This window comes from Anopheles marshallii, chromosome 3 (assembly GCF_943734725.1).
Source record: "Anopheles marshallii chromosome 3, idAnoMarsDA_429_01, whole genome shotgun sequence".
Lineage (NCBI taxonomy): Eukaryota > Metazoa > Arthropoda > Insecta > Diptera > Culicidae > Anopheles > Anopheles marshallii.
In genome coordinates this window covers 10,806,138-10,822,002 of record NC_071327.1, presented here as the reverse complement: position 1 = coordinate 10,822,002, position 15,865 = coordinate 10,806,138, and the positions used below count along the sequence as shown (strand labels likewise).

Below are 15,865 nucleotides of genomic sequence, written 5' to 3'. Positions count from 1 at the left end.
CCTTCATCCCAACAGGCCTCGTTAGGAGACGATCGAGCAGATGAATTAAATATTGCATACCTTCAGGCGGCTGTCTCCAAAACACAACCCATGTTTCAACCCACTGCTGCCAAAGCGTTTTCTCCATGCTAACTATTGACAGTAACGAAAGCAATTGCAATTCAATTAAATATAAAAAACATTGAAAAATTTAAATAAACACCAAATAAATATCAATTAACACATCGTGTTCTGGACCTTAAACTAATTCTCGTCTCATATTGCAACGTGTTTGAAAAAATCCTACTTTATTTCACTGTTTAAATCACACAATCATTGTTGCTATTGCTGTTATGCTATCAAACAGTCCCAGAGGTTCGCATCGTTGTTCAATATTGAGAATATTGATGCCCTAATCTTGACAGATTCTGGGGGATAGCTTATTGGGCTTCCAACACAAAAAACCCTAATAAGATATATGTGAGAATGCACTGATTTTATTCCCCAGAATCTCACCAGTGGAATGTACGGCCTGGCGATACAGCGATCGGGGGCGAAAACATTCCTCAAAAGTGTTCAACCTTTCGAGCCTTTTGCGATGCTACCGATACTCCCCCGGGATGTGCTTATAGTTCGGATGGATCAAATTTCATTAATTGAGGGATTTCACAAGGGTTCTTATCGGTGTAGCGCGGAATTTATAAGGCGGTTGCCGTTTGCTGCTTCTGCCGTCTGTCAAGGCTATCAAACTGCCCGTCCAACTAGACCACACCATCCCTCCAAGGAGTGGTGATCCGTGCAAGCCCTAGCAAACTGTTCAACTATTCCACTAACTGGTAATGCTTTTCCGTAGCGGTAAATTTACTCATTTCCATCCCTTATTCTTCCCGAAACGTTTGCTGCCGATGCCGAAATCGAACCGGGAAAACTACGCAAATGCGTAGTTGCTGTTCGCCCGCCAATCAAATCACACCTCAAACTACACCGAAGCTGTCCGGACTCCGGCTCCGTTCGAACTTCCCGTTGCCCATCCGAACGAGATGTCACCGAGGACACCGATGCCGGAGAGAACCTAAATTAGTGCCCGCTAATGAACAATCGCACACAAAAGTCTGGCCCCAGCAGAGCCTGACAACGGTGGACGAGGCAAATGCGTTCATTAGTTTCATTTCGCTTTTACCAGGACCTTGCACACATGCCCACAGCCCAGCAATCCCCTGTGCGGGGAGGTGGAGTTCCACTAAGTGTTACGACAGCAAGTAAGGACATTAATCGAGCCGAAAGAAATCGCTAGTTCCTCTACGGACCGTCTACTACGAAAGCAGGAACGGAGTAATTTGATATTGATAGGCCACTCAAACTGTCCGAATGGTAGTGGTAACCGGGAAGGAAAGGGACCACACTGCACTACCCCAACTCCAACTATCGACCACTTACAATCCGTATTATGAATAAATAATGAGAAAGACGCCATAAAAAAAAGATGGTGGTGTGTACCACGCGAAGGGGTGGGTCCTTTTGTGAGGACCGGACACCGGACGATCGTGGTGATGATGTCTTTCAAATCGGGAACTTGTAGGATTTCCCATCCATAGTACCGGATCAATAGTTAGGCACATGTTCTCCGATGCAAACGCGGAGGAATTGTGAGTGATTTATTTGAGTGTAGTGTACATTTGCATGGTAGCTGTATTTAAAAAAAGGAGAAGATATAGGAGAGCATCAAAACCTTCTGCTTATCGTTTATAGAACTTAGTCATGTCAAGAATTTAGTCAACATACAAAATAAAAAAGGATTTCTTGAGGAAAAACCCCATAACAACGCATACTATGATGATGATCCAATCAAGATTCGAACCCATATCATCACAGTTGCAGTGATCTCCTCTTACGTCTACGGCCATAAGATGCATCCGTGAGCTATAGATTGAAACATTGTTTTGTGTTAATTATCGCACGATCTGCAATAACTTAAGACCCTCTCTGTTATTACTATTTTTCTTGCTTAGTATAACCACGGCTTGGTATGAAAAGAATAACCAAAAAGAAAACTTATTCAGGGGGAAAAAGTGCTTCTTAGAAAAAATGTTTAATTTGGGGTAGAAAATTGATAAGGAAGCCAACGACGCTCATCGACTAATTGAAGTGAAATCCTTAAGCACGTCGCAAGATTCTTTTTTTCCCCCCGGACGGATATCAGCGACTCTTCGTTTGTGGCAAACCGAAAACAAAACAAAAATCAAACAAACGATTGATGGTGGTTGGGTGTTGGATGATACAAGTCCGTTCTTTAGCAGTCCTTCACACAACTACAAGCCAACAACAAAAAAAAGAAACAATAGAGACACTGAGTGTTGAACGCGTCCTTGTACCCCATCCTTAGTTGATGAGCAGTTAACACACAACCACACAACCAAGCTTGGACACTAAATCCCGCACGGGTACATACACACACGGTACGATACGATCCTATTACAACGGGGGCGTCCGACCGGCCCAAAGAAACGGTCTCCTCCATATGTACGGTTTCGTATGGCCGGCTCGGAAGGAAATGATAATAATTAATTTCATAAATAACGAATCGATATCAGTGTTTAATAGGATTACTGTGTACCAGTCCGTTGTTCACCCACCATCGCCTTACTTGGCACTAGCCCCCTCTCCCGGGGTCAGTAAAACCCTGTGCGTGTAACAGAGGCAAGGGCAAACGGCACAACAGCATTGGATCGATTTATGTTTGGTGCGGGTGTTCTTTTCGCCCTTTTCTTTTCTTTCTCCACCATACATACTCTCATCCAGATTATCGCGAACAGAACACACGTTTTTGATCGCCTTGCGAAAAACAACCGTACCGGAGGAACCCCCTTTCCTAAAGGAGGGGGGGCATGAATCAGGGTGAAAATCTTAAGCCATTCGCATTCGGTTTTTTGCCTAGACCAGACCCCATTGTGTCGACGCCTCATATCCAGCGCATGGATTTATTTGATTAGCAAGTAACAAGGCAAACAGTGGGGTGGTAATGTAAGCACTCCAAAACAAAAAAAAAAGCTCCCACATCAACATCCAAAGTGGAACGCCGCACAGCGATTCTTGCACCCTGAAGCAGAAGGAAGATATGATGGCAAACATTCTAATTAAAGGTAGGAATGGGCTGACGGGCTCGGTTTCGAAAAATAATGCCGCGATTTTTGCGCTTAATTATAGCCAAGTTTTGATATGCTTCTTTTTTTTTGCTTTACGTTTACGGCCCGGTTGTTTTGTTTTCGCCCTCGAGCGATTGTCGCTGTCTTCGGGATTGAATGAAATGAGAGATTCCATAAAGAAAATAGCCTCCACCCATCATCACTACTGCCACCGACGTCGTCAATATGGCTCGAAAGTGGGGTTGTTCGTTAGCGGAATTTATTTCTTCGCCCTTTTCCAACCGGCGTCTAGTGGGGGGTTGTTTCTTTCTGCAGGTCCCAGCTTTTTTAGCCATTTAACCATTCCGTTCCTAAGACATGTTCTGTAAACATGCCTTTCTGAACCATTTTTGCACCCCTCCCCCCCAAAAAAGCGTCCATTTGTAGTAACCGGCCGCACCGGAGCACGCTCGGTGGTTGGATGATTTTAATTCCATAATAAAGCAGTTAAATGTGACGCGAGAAAGCTAAAAAGGTTAATTTATAATTTCATGCGCACGCGGATCCTCCGGTGATTTTGAGTTGTTGTTGTTTTTTTTATCTCCCATTTACCTACCGCCTGCTCGAGGGATTGGATATCATCATTGTGATCATTTTCTTTTTAACGCCTCCGAGCAATTATTTCTCCGCTACGGAAATGAGGTACCTGGTATGGTGGAATTTCCATCGTAATTTTTCCTTCCGTTTGCTTGTGGCAGAAGTTGGTTTCTTTTCCCTGCTTTTCTCCCTTCGATAATGTGGCGAGTGGCTATGGCCCGAGAAAAGGATTTTGTTTCATCGACACTTGGGCACAACGGTGCGATGATTTCAATATTAGCCTTGAGCAATTTTGATTTCATTCCAGCAAAGGGTGTACGTTGGTAAAAAGCGAAACGATCGCAAACAAGGCCACTGGTGTAACGCAATACGACGATTCTTGCTCATTACATGGAATAATAATATTTTATTAATTTCGTTTATTATTATTGGTACGCGCTCGAAAGCATGCCGCCGCCGCCAGCCATAAAGCGAGCATTATTTCGCACAATTTATGATATCCATTCCCGGTGGTTCTCTGTGCCGATTCTCTGTTGTCAGTATAATTGCACTGTGAAAGTATAAGTGAAAGGCATCGGGCCAATGAAAAATGAACGTATGAAATGTACATTTACTTCATAATTGTTTATTATGAAGGGAAAGCATGCGACGGTATGAAAAATACAATAAATTTGTGACGAAGGACAAATTAAAATGTGTTTTTTTTTTTTAATATTAAACCCAATTCAGTTCCAAATTTTTAGAAAAAACAATAACACCTCGTAGTGAAACTTTTAAAATTTGTAATTGAACGTTTTTTAATTATTGAAACACGTGGAAGGGAACAGAATTTGAATTTAAAAATGTAACCACGTGTTGGGAGTTAACACATATTATGACCTACTCCGAATCCCATAGTTTCTTTCCACCCTGTATTGTGTTGTCCCGCTAGAGCGAGGGAGAGAGAATACGCAAAATTAGAACAAGACCGAGTGATAATCAACAAAACAAACGAAGAACTCAACTCTACGATATAGACCCGACACCGCCGTTCCAGCTCGTTTGCCGAACTGTCACCCATCATAACAAACAACACGTGTAGCCGGTACGGGTGTGTGGAATTCCGCTTGTAGTTCGGAAATTATCTACAAAAATGAAGCTATTACCAGAGCTAACGAATTTAAGGCCAGAATTTAAAGAAATACCTACAAAACAAAATGAGGTAAGTGTGCTCGTGCCGGATAACATGTGACAACAGCTAGTGATTTCTCTACGCATTCGTTTGGCTAGATCCTGGCGAACTTGGGTCGTCCCCATATCGATTCGTTCAACTATATGCTGAACGAAGGAATCGAAGATGTGCTGCATCGGTTGGAACCGGTCGTTTTCGAGCTTGCGAACCAAAATCGCATCACACTACGGATTACCGATATCAATATCGCGCAACCAACCGTACCGATGATGATGGTGGATGTGGCGGAACGGCGCGTATTCCCGAGCGAATGTCGCCAGAAGGCGGACACGTACGCCGGCATGTGTACGATAACGCTCGCATGGGAGTTGAACAGTATGCCACAGCCACCGTTAACACGCGAGATGGGCCGCATACCGATCATGCTCCAATCGAAGGCCTGCAATCTCGACGGCCTGTCGCCGGAGGAACTGGTCGCACGGGGTGAACACGAGGACGAATGGGGCGGCTATTTTATAGTGCGCGGTAACGAGAAGCTGATACGTATGTTGGTGATGACGCGAAGAAACTATCCGATCGTGGTCAACCGAAATACGTGGCGCGATCGGGGCAAAGATTTTAGCAGCACCGGTGTATTAGTCCGTTGCGTTCGCAACGATCAACATTCAACGGTAGGTTGGGCAATAATGTCCCGTGGAACGAAGATAACGCTTTGCTTTTCTATGTGCATGTTTTACAGAACAATGTGCTCCACTTTCTTACGAATGGTACCGCGAAGATGATGATCAACATACGGAAAGCGCTATCGTACATACCGGTCATGATGCTGCTGAAAGCGCTCGTCAACCTGTCGGATAATGAAATTTATCGGAAGCTAATTGTTGGCTTTGAAAATGATCAATACTACAAACGGTACAGACCGATAAGGCTTCGTGTTACACCGTCCAACCGTACTAAACCGCCTGCCCGTCCATTCTTTACAGGTGCATCATGAACATGCTGCGGGAGCTACACGACGTTAACATGCACAGCACGCAGGATTGTCGTGCATCCATGGGCACCTTGCTGAGATATGTTCTGAACCTAACCAATATGCCCAAGTGGTACACAAACGAGCAAGCCGGCAGCTACATTCTGGACAACTGTGTGCTGATTCATCTCGACAGTAACGCGGACAAATTTAATCTCCTCGTGTACATGGTACAGAAGCTGTTCGCAGTCGTGCAGGGTCGCTACGCAGCAGAAACGCTCGACAGTGCGATGATGCAGGAGATAATGCTCGGTGGCCACATGTATCAGAAGTTTCTCCGCGAGCTGTGCCTATCGACGATGGGTTACGTGCGCTTGAACCTGGGCAAGCTATGTCCGGAATCGTGCTCACCGAATGTATCCTCGAACGAAGTCATGTTGGCGCTGAAGAACGTCGCCAGTTTTCAACATCCGCTCACGATGTTTCTTGCCACGGGCAATTTGGCGAAAGCCTCCGAAATCGGTCTGATGCAAAACAGTGGGTTGGTGATCATAGCGGAAAACATTAACCGCATGCGCTACATGTCCCATTTCCGGGCCGTGCATCGTGGTTCGTACTTCCTGACGATGCGAACCACCGAGACACGTCAGCTGCTGCCGGATGCGTGGGGTTTCATCTGTCCCGTGCACACACCGGACGGGGAACCGTGCGGATTGCTCAACCATCTGACCTCGGACTGTACCGTATCGGTTACGCAAAATCCGGACAAGGTGGACAACATTGCTAGTACGCTAGTGTCGCTCGGGATGCAACCGATCGAGGCACCCAAAGGTGTGGGAACCGTACCGCACGACCAGTGCTACGTGGTGTTACTGGAGGGAAAGATGTTGGGTATGTTGCCACGTGCCATCGCCAGACAGGTGGTACAAAAGTTGCGCTTGCTTAAAATTGATGGTGAAATTATTCCTGACCAGACGGAAATTGCGTTTGTCCCGGAACGTGAAGGTGGTCAATGTCCGGGATTGTTCCTGTTCGTTGGTCCCGCCCGTATGATGCGCCCGGTGAAGAATTTGCTCTGCAACAAGACGGAACTGATCGGTTCGTTCGAGCAGGTGTACATGGATGTCTGTGTCACGCCGGACGAAGCGTACCCAAACCTTACCACCCACATGGAGCTGTCCAAAACGTCCTTCCTGAGCAACTTGGCACAGCTGATTCCAATGCCGGACTGCAATCAATCGCCGCGCAACATGTACCAGTGCCAGATGGGCAAGCAAACGATGGGAACACCGTGCCACAACTGGGACAAGCAGTGCATTGCGAAGATGTACCGTTTGCAAACACCGGCGACGCCACTTTTCCGGCCAGCGCATTACGATAACATCAACCTGGACAACTACGCCATGGGGACGAACGCGATCGTGGCCGTGATTTCGTACACCGGGTACGACATGGAAGATGCGATGATCATCAACAAATCGGCGTACGAGCGTGGTTTCGCTGCGGGCAACATTTACAAAACCGAGTACGTTGAGCTAACGGGCGAAAATTTCTTTGCTCGCGATCCCAAAGATATGACGCTCAATGTGCACCTCGATAACGATGGGCTACCGTTCAAAGGTGCACAACTGACGAAAAACACGCCACTTTACTGCTACTTCGACTACAACGATCATAGGTATCATGTGATGCGCTACAAGAGCTCCGAAGATGGTATCGTGGACAATGTGAAGCTGGGCTGCCCACTACAGGACAGTGGACGTGGCGTGGGCCGAGGAAGCATGGCGGTCGTAGGGAAGCAGCTAATACTCACCTACCGTGTGCCGCGAAATCCGAACGTTGGCGATAAGTTCGCTTCCCGAGCGGGACAGAAGGGCATCTGTTCGCAGCAGTGGCCCGCGATCGATCTACCGTTTACCGAGTCGGGCATGATACCGGACATCATTTTCAACCCGCACGGGTTCCCGTCGCGTATGACCATTGCGATGATGATCGAAACGATGGCCGGTAAGACGGGTGCCTGTCATGGGCTGGTGCACGATGCGACACCGTTCCGGTACGATGAGGACAACACCGCGATCGATTACTTCGGTCGGTTGCTGGAACAATCCGGGTACGATTACTACGGCACGGAGCGAATGTACAGCGGTGTGGATGGGCGTGAAATGAAGGTCGATATCTTCTTCGGTGTGGTGCACTACCAGCGGTTACGCCACATGGTTAGCGACAAGTGGCAGGTACGCTCGACCGGACCGATCGATCAGGTGACGCACCAACCGAACAAGGGACGTTCGAAGGGCGGCGGTGTGCGGTTCGGTGAGATGGAGCGTGATGGACTCATTTCACACGGAGCGTCCTTCCTGCTGCAGGATCGTCTGATGCACGGATCGGACAAGGTGGTGACGCTCGTTTGCCGACGCTGTGGTACAATGCTTGGGCCGATGGACAGTGTTACCAAGCGGCTGGCGGTGAATTCGAACGAGCTGCAGCATACACCGGCCTCGTGTAGGCTGTGCGAGGACGATAAGGAGATTGGACATGTGGAAATTCCGTACATCTTCAAATTCCTCGTATCGCAACTGTCGGCAATGAACATTAACGTTAAGCTTCAGCTTTCTTATCCCGATATATAAGTGTGGAAAACTACTGGCATATTTTCGTGTTTTTTGTTCAGTTCCAGAAACAGAAATTCCAATTAATTATGATAAAAGAACTGCTCGTTATTCTTCTTTAGTTATACACGTCCTGCATCCGACATCCAACAGGCCTTGCACGATTTAAAGAACTTCTGCAACAGGTCAAGATCTCCTGAGATAAAAAAAAGGCGTACAAAAAAGCAAAAGATGGAGGTACTCTAGAAGTCGCGGGTCCATGGACTTGAGCAAAAATAGCTCAGTTACTTCTAGACATTTCAACTTCCATGTCCTGACTTTAAGATCATTAAAATTGTTCCGTTGCGTGGATTTTAATTCTGATTCCACGGGGTTTTTTTCCTTTCCGGTGTTGTTGAGGATTTGTTCAAAGGTATGTACCCTAAACTAGTTGCACACTATCAGCACAGAACATCATCATCTACACGGTTCAGATTCAATAACATGTGTATATTTTCAATATATTATTTTTTTCTTTCATCCATCCACCCTCTCCTAGCTTCCTCTGCACATCTGCAGCAGTTAATGGATTTTGTTTGTTTGTATCGCTTCCCACCGGTATCTTGGTATAGTATTTATACGATTATCATCCCTTTCCTGCTGTTTGTCACCGACAGATTCCTATAACTCGTTAATGCTAGTCTAGCGTTATGCATGTTGTTTTTACTGACAGGATCGCAACAGTGCGAAACGGTCCTCAAATTGATCAGCTTACGATCCGTTTGATCACGACGCCCATGCCGGGTCGTCGGGGCGAGAGATGTCTTACTGGTCCTTCGCATCACGTCACGAGACGTTTCTCAGTGCGGAGATAAAGAGGAGCTTACGATTATTTAGTATCCGCTTTCCTTTTCATCAAATAACAATGTTTTTGTTTGTTTTTTACTATTCATATTAAGCTCCACACACCTTTTCCTGAACAGCGGGGTTTATTTTTCTTTAAATGGTCGATTGCTTATGTTTTTTTTTTATGTATTTCTTCTGTTTTACTCCTTTGCCTTCCTTTCTTTTTGGAATGTCCTCCAGCCAATAATATGCCTGCGTATATTAAGCTAAATATATTATCTTGTTCGGTAGACTAGGCGATCTGCTACTAGGAAAAGGAAAAGATGAAAACGGTTACGAATGAAGAGTTACTGGCGCGTTCAATTCGCGAATGAATGAAAATCCATTTGTCGTCATTCTCTTACAGCGTTTGAAGTTTGAAGAAGTGGTATGTGCATCGAAGCATGAGGATGAACGAAGAGTGTATGATTCTTTTCCGCTATAATTTAGATTACTAAGTTCCCTTTCTACCTTTCGTCGCCAACATATGTCCCACCTTCAGCGTAATAGTGTGCAGCAGCAGCTTATTTTAACTGTGCTTTACTTGTTTTGTTTTGTTTTGTGTTTTTTTTTAAATACAACTTTCTACAATGTACAGCTTTGCTTAGTGCATTATATGTATATTTGCAACGATAAAAACATAATTTCCTTACCATTTTTCATTTCATTTCGCGTCACAAACACATTAATCGGTCACGTTCACAACGTAAACGATCCTTCTCTATTGCACGGCCATTTATACTTCTTCCCCCGGCTCTGGCCGGGGGAAATCGTATACGCGAACAAACAATAAGAAAATTTGCAAACCATACATACACTTTGTATAGAGACGTTCTGCCTGAAAGATGCTCATCGCCGAAAGCAAATCCTACAGTAACACAAACGGATCGCGGAAACGGAAAAAAGTACCGAGTTTCTTCTTTTGTGCAGCCTAACAGTGCCATGATGCGCCTTTTAGTGGCTTCTCTTTTCGTCTCTCTGTCTCTTTGTTTCATCCCAACGGCAATCTATTGTTATGTAAATTATAGCATCCCCTGTTCCATTCCGGCATTCGCGTGTTTACGAAACAGGGAATGATACTGGAAAATGTTGAGATAAGAATATTATGAACAAAATAAAACGGTTCACTCACTACTGGCAATAGTGCTCACCATCGCAATTTTTCCTTCCTTGCACACTAATAGTTTAGCTTTCGTAGTATATGCTGGCTAATGATGCTTCACGTAAATTACATCAAACACATGCAAGCGTTCGCCCATTTTCTCAGGAAGATTTATCTACATTGATTTAACTCGTGTCAGTGTCGTGCTTGTTTTGTTTTCGTTTCCACTACATCTGATTGATACTATTTTCGCGATCTGGTCCTTCTCACACAATTTCGATGTAGACGTCTTACTAGCGGTTTCGCAAATATTGTTGAAAGATGGTGCGTTCCTTCTAAACCCCCGTGGGCACACATATCCGTCCGTGGAACGATTCATAAACTAGCGTTTGTCATTTATTCGCCCTTTATCCTTTGAGATTACTTCTTATGTCTCCTTTTGTCATCGTCTCGAATACGAACACCAGAAGTCAGTGGGAGCACTGGAAATCCAGCGAAAGCAAATCTGTTCCAGCTTTGCAAACAACACTTTTGCTGTTTTCAGTTTAAGTTCAAATAGATAATTATATAGTTTGATTTAATAGTTTAATTTCGCTTTCCGCTCTGTCTCGTTGTCTAACCGCCATTCTAATGGTCGAATGATACGTTTTTGATGGGGAAGGATTGGGTCACCAATACGGCAGTAAAGAGACGATTGATCATATCCGTGATGTCGATTACCTTTACAACCATTGATCCACCTAACATGCAATTTTAATGTCAATTTCCCTATTATCTTACTTGCACGGAAGCTTTGGCTTTCGAATTACTCCAGTCCGCTAGAGATAGAGCGTATCTGCCTTGAGTCGTACATATAACGTTGCTATGTACCACACAGATCGTGTTACACCCAGTACGATTAAACATATAATGAACAAGATAACTTATTCGTTGCGCAACACATCTCGCTCAGGACATCTCAGCAAAACCTTGGACAGGTAGAGTTAACGCTCATTGGATCTTGTCATGGTGTTGTCAACCACCAACTGCCAAACCAGATTCAACTAGTGCTCTTATGGCATTATTCTCCTCTCGCATACTGACCACCATCATCAGATGTATATATATGTATATATACTTTTACACATCGATGCAACTTTGCCTTGGGCACCATTATATCTCAAGTCTGTACTCTATTTCATTCTTCTGTGATTAATTTATGCAACGGTAGTATCGCACAACGATACGGCAGCAAGGCTTTCACGACAGCTGCAACATATCTCGACAGTGCGATGTTGATGCTCTTACCATAGGTTTGCGATTATGCGATAATGGGGGGGCGGAATTACATTTAAAACTGATCCACCAACAGATCGCATATTTCTGACGTCACCGCTTCTAAGCTGGATCGTATGGTCAGACGGAACATCTGCAAAACAGAACAAGCGTTAGCCAACAATGATACACAATGGCGCATTGGAGAAGATATTGCTATCGACACTTACCTGGGCCTGCTTGTTCGGTTCCAAACGAAGCAAACATCCCACTTTATGGGCCTGCGTGTGGATGATGCCGGCACAAACCATATTGTCCGGGTTTGGATCAATGCTGTCGAGCAGCTGCATTCCGAATCCGGTCAGTTTATTGCGCGCACCCGGCAAATCGAGCGGTTGCATTGCCTTAAATACACGTTGCGCTCTTTGTTGCTCGCTGCAATACCAGGAAGTGGGATAAATAATTGTGTGAAAGCACTCTTTTCGATTACATTCTTCCCACGAACATACCCGCCAAGATTTCTCCACCGGGCAAAGAACGATTCCGCATTCATCTCCGTCGGTTCGAAGAATTTGTTGATCGTAAGTGGAAGATTAACCGTAATCTTTTGCTGCGCGCCGCCACTCACTCGGAACGAAATAAGGATCGACGGGGCACCGAGATAGTGATCGATACATTCCGCCGTAAGCAGCTGTTGAATCTGGGCGCCCGCTTCAAGCGTCGGCTCCACGGCCTTTATCTGTACGTTCAGCTTAAGCGCATCCTCAGCCGACCACTGCAGCGTGGGTACGAAGTTTTGCAGTGCCGTCTGCGTTTTGTTACCATAGTACAGACCCAACCGGCCCAGATTCTGACGGAACTCACTCTTTACACCGATCTGTAGCAGATCGTTTTCGAACAGGACACCATTGTTTTTGAAAACGAATCTAAAAGTAGCAATAGTAATGAATACGTTTGCGTTTACAACGATCGGCAACCGACGCAGGACTTACTTTTTGGAATTATTAACCACACTGCTGTTGCCGTTGGTTGTGCTGTAGATGTCACCCAGCACATCGATCAGTGTGCCAGACTGGCTGGCCGGTGGTGTGCTTAGTCCGAGCAAATCTGAACTAGCATTTGCGTTGTTCGCACTGTAAAAGGGAAATATTTTATTATCTGCTTTAACACAAAAACCGGCGCACGTACCTGGAAGTGTGATTAGTTTGAGCATTGTTGTGAGCATTATGACTGTTCGGTACCGGGCTCTTGTTGTCACGGATTTCCGCATTCTCCGGCACACGACCCGGTTTTTTCTTCTTCAACACCGCCAGTATGGAGCTTTCGCGCTCCGGGAACGATGGCATCTCCTCCAGCACGGTCGCCAACACGTCGGTGGAAGCGACAATACTCAGCTGCAAGTACTCACTGGCACGCTGCTGTAATTCGGCATCGGCCGAACGCAGATTGCTGTGCTGCCGAAACACGTCCTGTATGGTGCCGCGAATCTCCGGAAACAGATTGATGAACTTAATGTACGTCGACAGCAGCAGAGCGCGCGTCATCGACGAGCACAGATGATATTTCGAGTGCAGCAGCTTAAACTGTACCATCGGTGCCGAGCGTGAATCGCCCGCGATCAAATTTCCAAACTCGCCCAAAATGTAGCCTCCCACCTTGACCATATTCTCGTGACAGGCCGGTGCCTGCAGTGCTTCGAACACGGTCTTTGCCGCGTAACCCTGTACCTCCTCGCGGTTAATCACGATCTGGATCACACGGTACCAGACCTCCTCCGACACGTAATCGCCCGCAATTCGGATCAGGTTCAGGATCACGTCCACGTACCAAGTGTAGTCCGTAGCATACTTTTCCGCCAGTATAGCCACCTTCAGTACCATCTCCTCGCGGATCGAATAATCCGCCGTCTCCAGATAGTTCAGCATCTCCTGCACGATCTCTTCCGCGTTCGAGCGATCGCACATCGCGTACAGTAGATCGACCGCCTGCTGGCGCACCGACACATCCTTCTCCATCTTCATCGACAGAATCACCACCTCCTGGTGCTTCTTGACGGCTTCGTGCGAAAATTCGGACGTCGCCAGATGGCACATCGATTCCAGCGCCAGATAGCGTAGGTTCGTTTCACGGTTGCTCAGGAACTGGCCGAGCTGGTTGCAGGCGCGCACCAGCAAACTTGGCTCGCTGTCATTGTGAATGATCAGATTGATCGCCTCAAACAGGACCGCATTCTTCGCGTTCGAGTGCTGCACCTTCTTGCTTTTCGGTGGTTCCTGCGCCTTGTTCAGGATCGTCTCCAAGCACTCGTTCAACCGGCCACGCACACCCGGATCCTCCGTCGGTGGGTTATAGTTCTGCAGCAAGCGCAACAGCTTCACCGACAGCCACGGAGCCGGCACAAAGTAGTACGTGTAGTCCTGCAGATCTGTGTAGGACGCGGTCACGATACGTGAAAGGCGCGATACGGCCAAGCTGACGCATCCCTTATACTCCTCCGGGTTTTTCTTTACCAGCGCATCTATCAAGCTGGTCGCCGCCGTTACCACACCCATATGTTGATCGTTCAGCAGATGAATGATGCGGCTGGTCCATTCACCACCCGGGATGATATCCGGACAGGTGCGGAACAAACGCAACAGACACAGGGCAGCCGATTGCTTCACCACATCCATCGTATCGCCCGAAACGAGCAGCTTCGGGATCTCGTTCGAGAACGCTTCCGCCATATCCCGGCTACCGATATTCGCAATGCACTGCAATGCCAGATTCACGTGGATCGGGTTCCGCGACTGCAGATCATTCTTGATGCTTTGGATGATGAGCTTAATCAGATCGCTGTTCGTGTTCACCAGCACCGAAATGAACAGATAACCCTGAAGGCAAAGAAAGTACAACAATTAACACCCAACCAAATATTTTCGGTGTTCTCTCTCTATCTCTCTCTCTACTCACGATTTGTTTCTCCGAGTATTTGTTGGAGGAAAGCAGATTAACCGCCTCCATGTGACCGAAATCGATGTCATGGCCAAGCAGAAAGATAAACAGCAGCTTACAGACGTACTTCTTCTTCTGATAACCGTCCAGCGTTTTGTCCCCTTTGAATTTGCTCCTAATGTTGGCCAGCTCCTTGTTAATGCGCTTGATTTCCGCCTCTTTGCTTTTGCCTGCAAATGCAAAACCAATAGTGACCAAGTTTGATGGAACAGCTACAGCACAACTCTACTTACAGTTTCTGATGTCCGATATAAACACCGCCAGTCCGCGCATACCATCCCCACGTACCGGTGCCATCTTGGATGCAGATGATGCAAATAGCACTGTTCCTCACCACTCTCACACACACACACGGTTCGCCCTTTCAAGTAGGTATCGTTTGCCGCACTGAAATACCACCCGCTTTTCGAACCACACAATCACTCTTGTCTTTGCTATGCGACCGGAAACGACCACGTCGGCGAATGCTGTGCTGTATGTGTCGTCACTTATGAACCGAGATGCGATTGGAGGCCCTTACACTAGGAGGCTTTGTTTTATGTAAAGCGGTTCGACCAGCCAGCCACCAACGAATGCATAGGTGATTGCTTAGCAACACACAGCCTCCTCCTAATAGAAAGCAAGAAAATAATGCATACGGTTAATAACAAAAAAAAGTGCAACAGAGCATTAACAGAAATTATGATTTATCAGCCACTACACACTGGCTGGTGGCTGTTTTCCACATCACTGTACAACCATCCTGCGGTTAGTTATCGTCGTTCCAAAGTGTGTATGCGCGCCGCTACACCATCATATCAATCACGTCTTACGTATTCTACTCTCGGGGTCCGCGCCTCGTTCTCTCACTCTCGTTAATTCCACAGCAAGCGCTGTAGTTAACAAGCAAACTTCCAGCAGAGCCGCCCGGAGAAGAATTTAATTCAATTATCTGATAACAATAACACACTCTGGTGCAGACTCTCCACAGAACGAAAGCGGTCGGATGTGCGTAGGAAAGAACGTTGCCACGGACACCGCCATTGAAGCTGGTGCCTTTACGGTGCCTTTCTTCCTCATACATGCGTTCACCGCTCTGTCTTTTTCCACACTACACACCCTCTGCTCCGCTCAATTAACGCACACCGTCCGCCTTTCTTCACGCACTTTTCTTAAGCTTACGATCCTCTCAGTTTGCGGTGCGACGAAAGTAAAAGTGGA

At 46.4% G+C, this 15,865-nt stretch overlaps 2 protein-coding genes across 2 annotated transcripts; one reads left to right on the top strand and one right to left on the bottom strand.

Annotated features, from left to right (window-relative positions):
* The first annotated feature begins 4,830 nt into the window (after nt 1-4,830).
* On the top strand, nt 4,831-8,472 carry LOC128713806 (DNA-directed RNA polymerase I subunit RPA2). The gene is made up of 4 exons (XM_053808674.1): nt 4,831-4,899; nt 4,968-5,540; nt 5,609-5,781; nt 5,853-8,472. The coding sequence occupies exons 1-4, from the start codon at nt 4,831-4,833 to the stop codon at nt 8,470-8,472; spliced, it is 3,435 nt and encodes a 1,144-aa protein (XP_053664649.1).
* Nucleotides 8,473-11,747: 3,275 nt separating this feature from the next.
* LOC128716069 (AP-2 complex subunit alpha) lies at nt 11,748-14,962 on the bottom strand. The gene is made up of 7 exons (XM_053810991.1): nt 14,899-14,962; nt 14,624-14,835; nt 12,860-14,544; nt 12,664-12,804; nt 12,181-12,597; nt 11,902-12,106; nt 11,748-11,825 (listed from the first exon to the last, which is right to left on the bottom strand). The coding sequence occupies exons 1-7, from the start codon at nt 14,960-14,962 to the stop codon at nt 11,748-11,750; spliced, it is 2,802 nt and encodes a 933-aa protein (XP_053666966.1).
* Nucleotides 14,963-15,865: the final 903 nt, after the last annotated feature.

What these genes read in the sequence shown, in the direction of transcription:
- LOC128713806 (XM_053808674.1), top strand. Translation starts at nt 4,831, where the DNA reads ATGAAGCTATTACCAGAGCTAACGAATTTAAGGCCAGAATTTAAAGAA. An exon ending in TACCTACAAAACAAAATGAG is followed by an intron (nt 4,900 to 4,967) that starts GTAAGTGTGCTC and finishes TCGTTTGGCTAG; the next exon opens with ATCCTGGCGAACTTGGGTCG. An exon ending in AATGATCAATACTACAAACG is followed by an intron (nt 5,782 to 5,852) that starts GTACAGACCGAT and finishes CATTCTTTACAG; the next exon opens with GTGCATCATGAACATGCTGC.
- LOC128716069 (XM_053810991.1), bottom strand. Translation starts at nt 14,962, where the DNA reads ATGGCACCGGTACGTGGGGATGGTATGCGCGGACTGGCGGTGTTTATA. An exon ending in TATATCGGACATCAGAAACT is followed by an intron (nt 14,836 to 14,898) that starts GTAAGTAGAGTT and finishes TTGCATTTGCAG; the next exon opens with GCAAAAGCAAAGAGGCGGAA. An exon ending in CAAACTAATCACACTTCCAG is followed by an intron (nt 12,805 to 12,859) that starts GTACGTGCGCCG and finishes TCCCTTTTACAG; the next exon opens with TGCGAACAACGCAAATGCTA.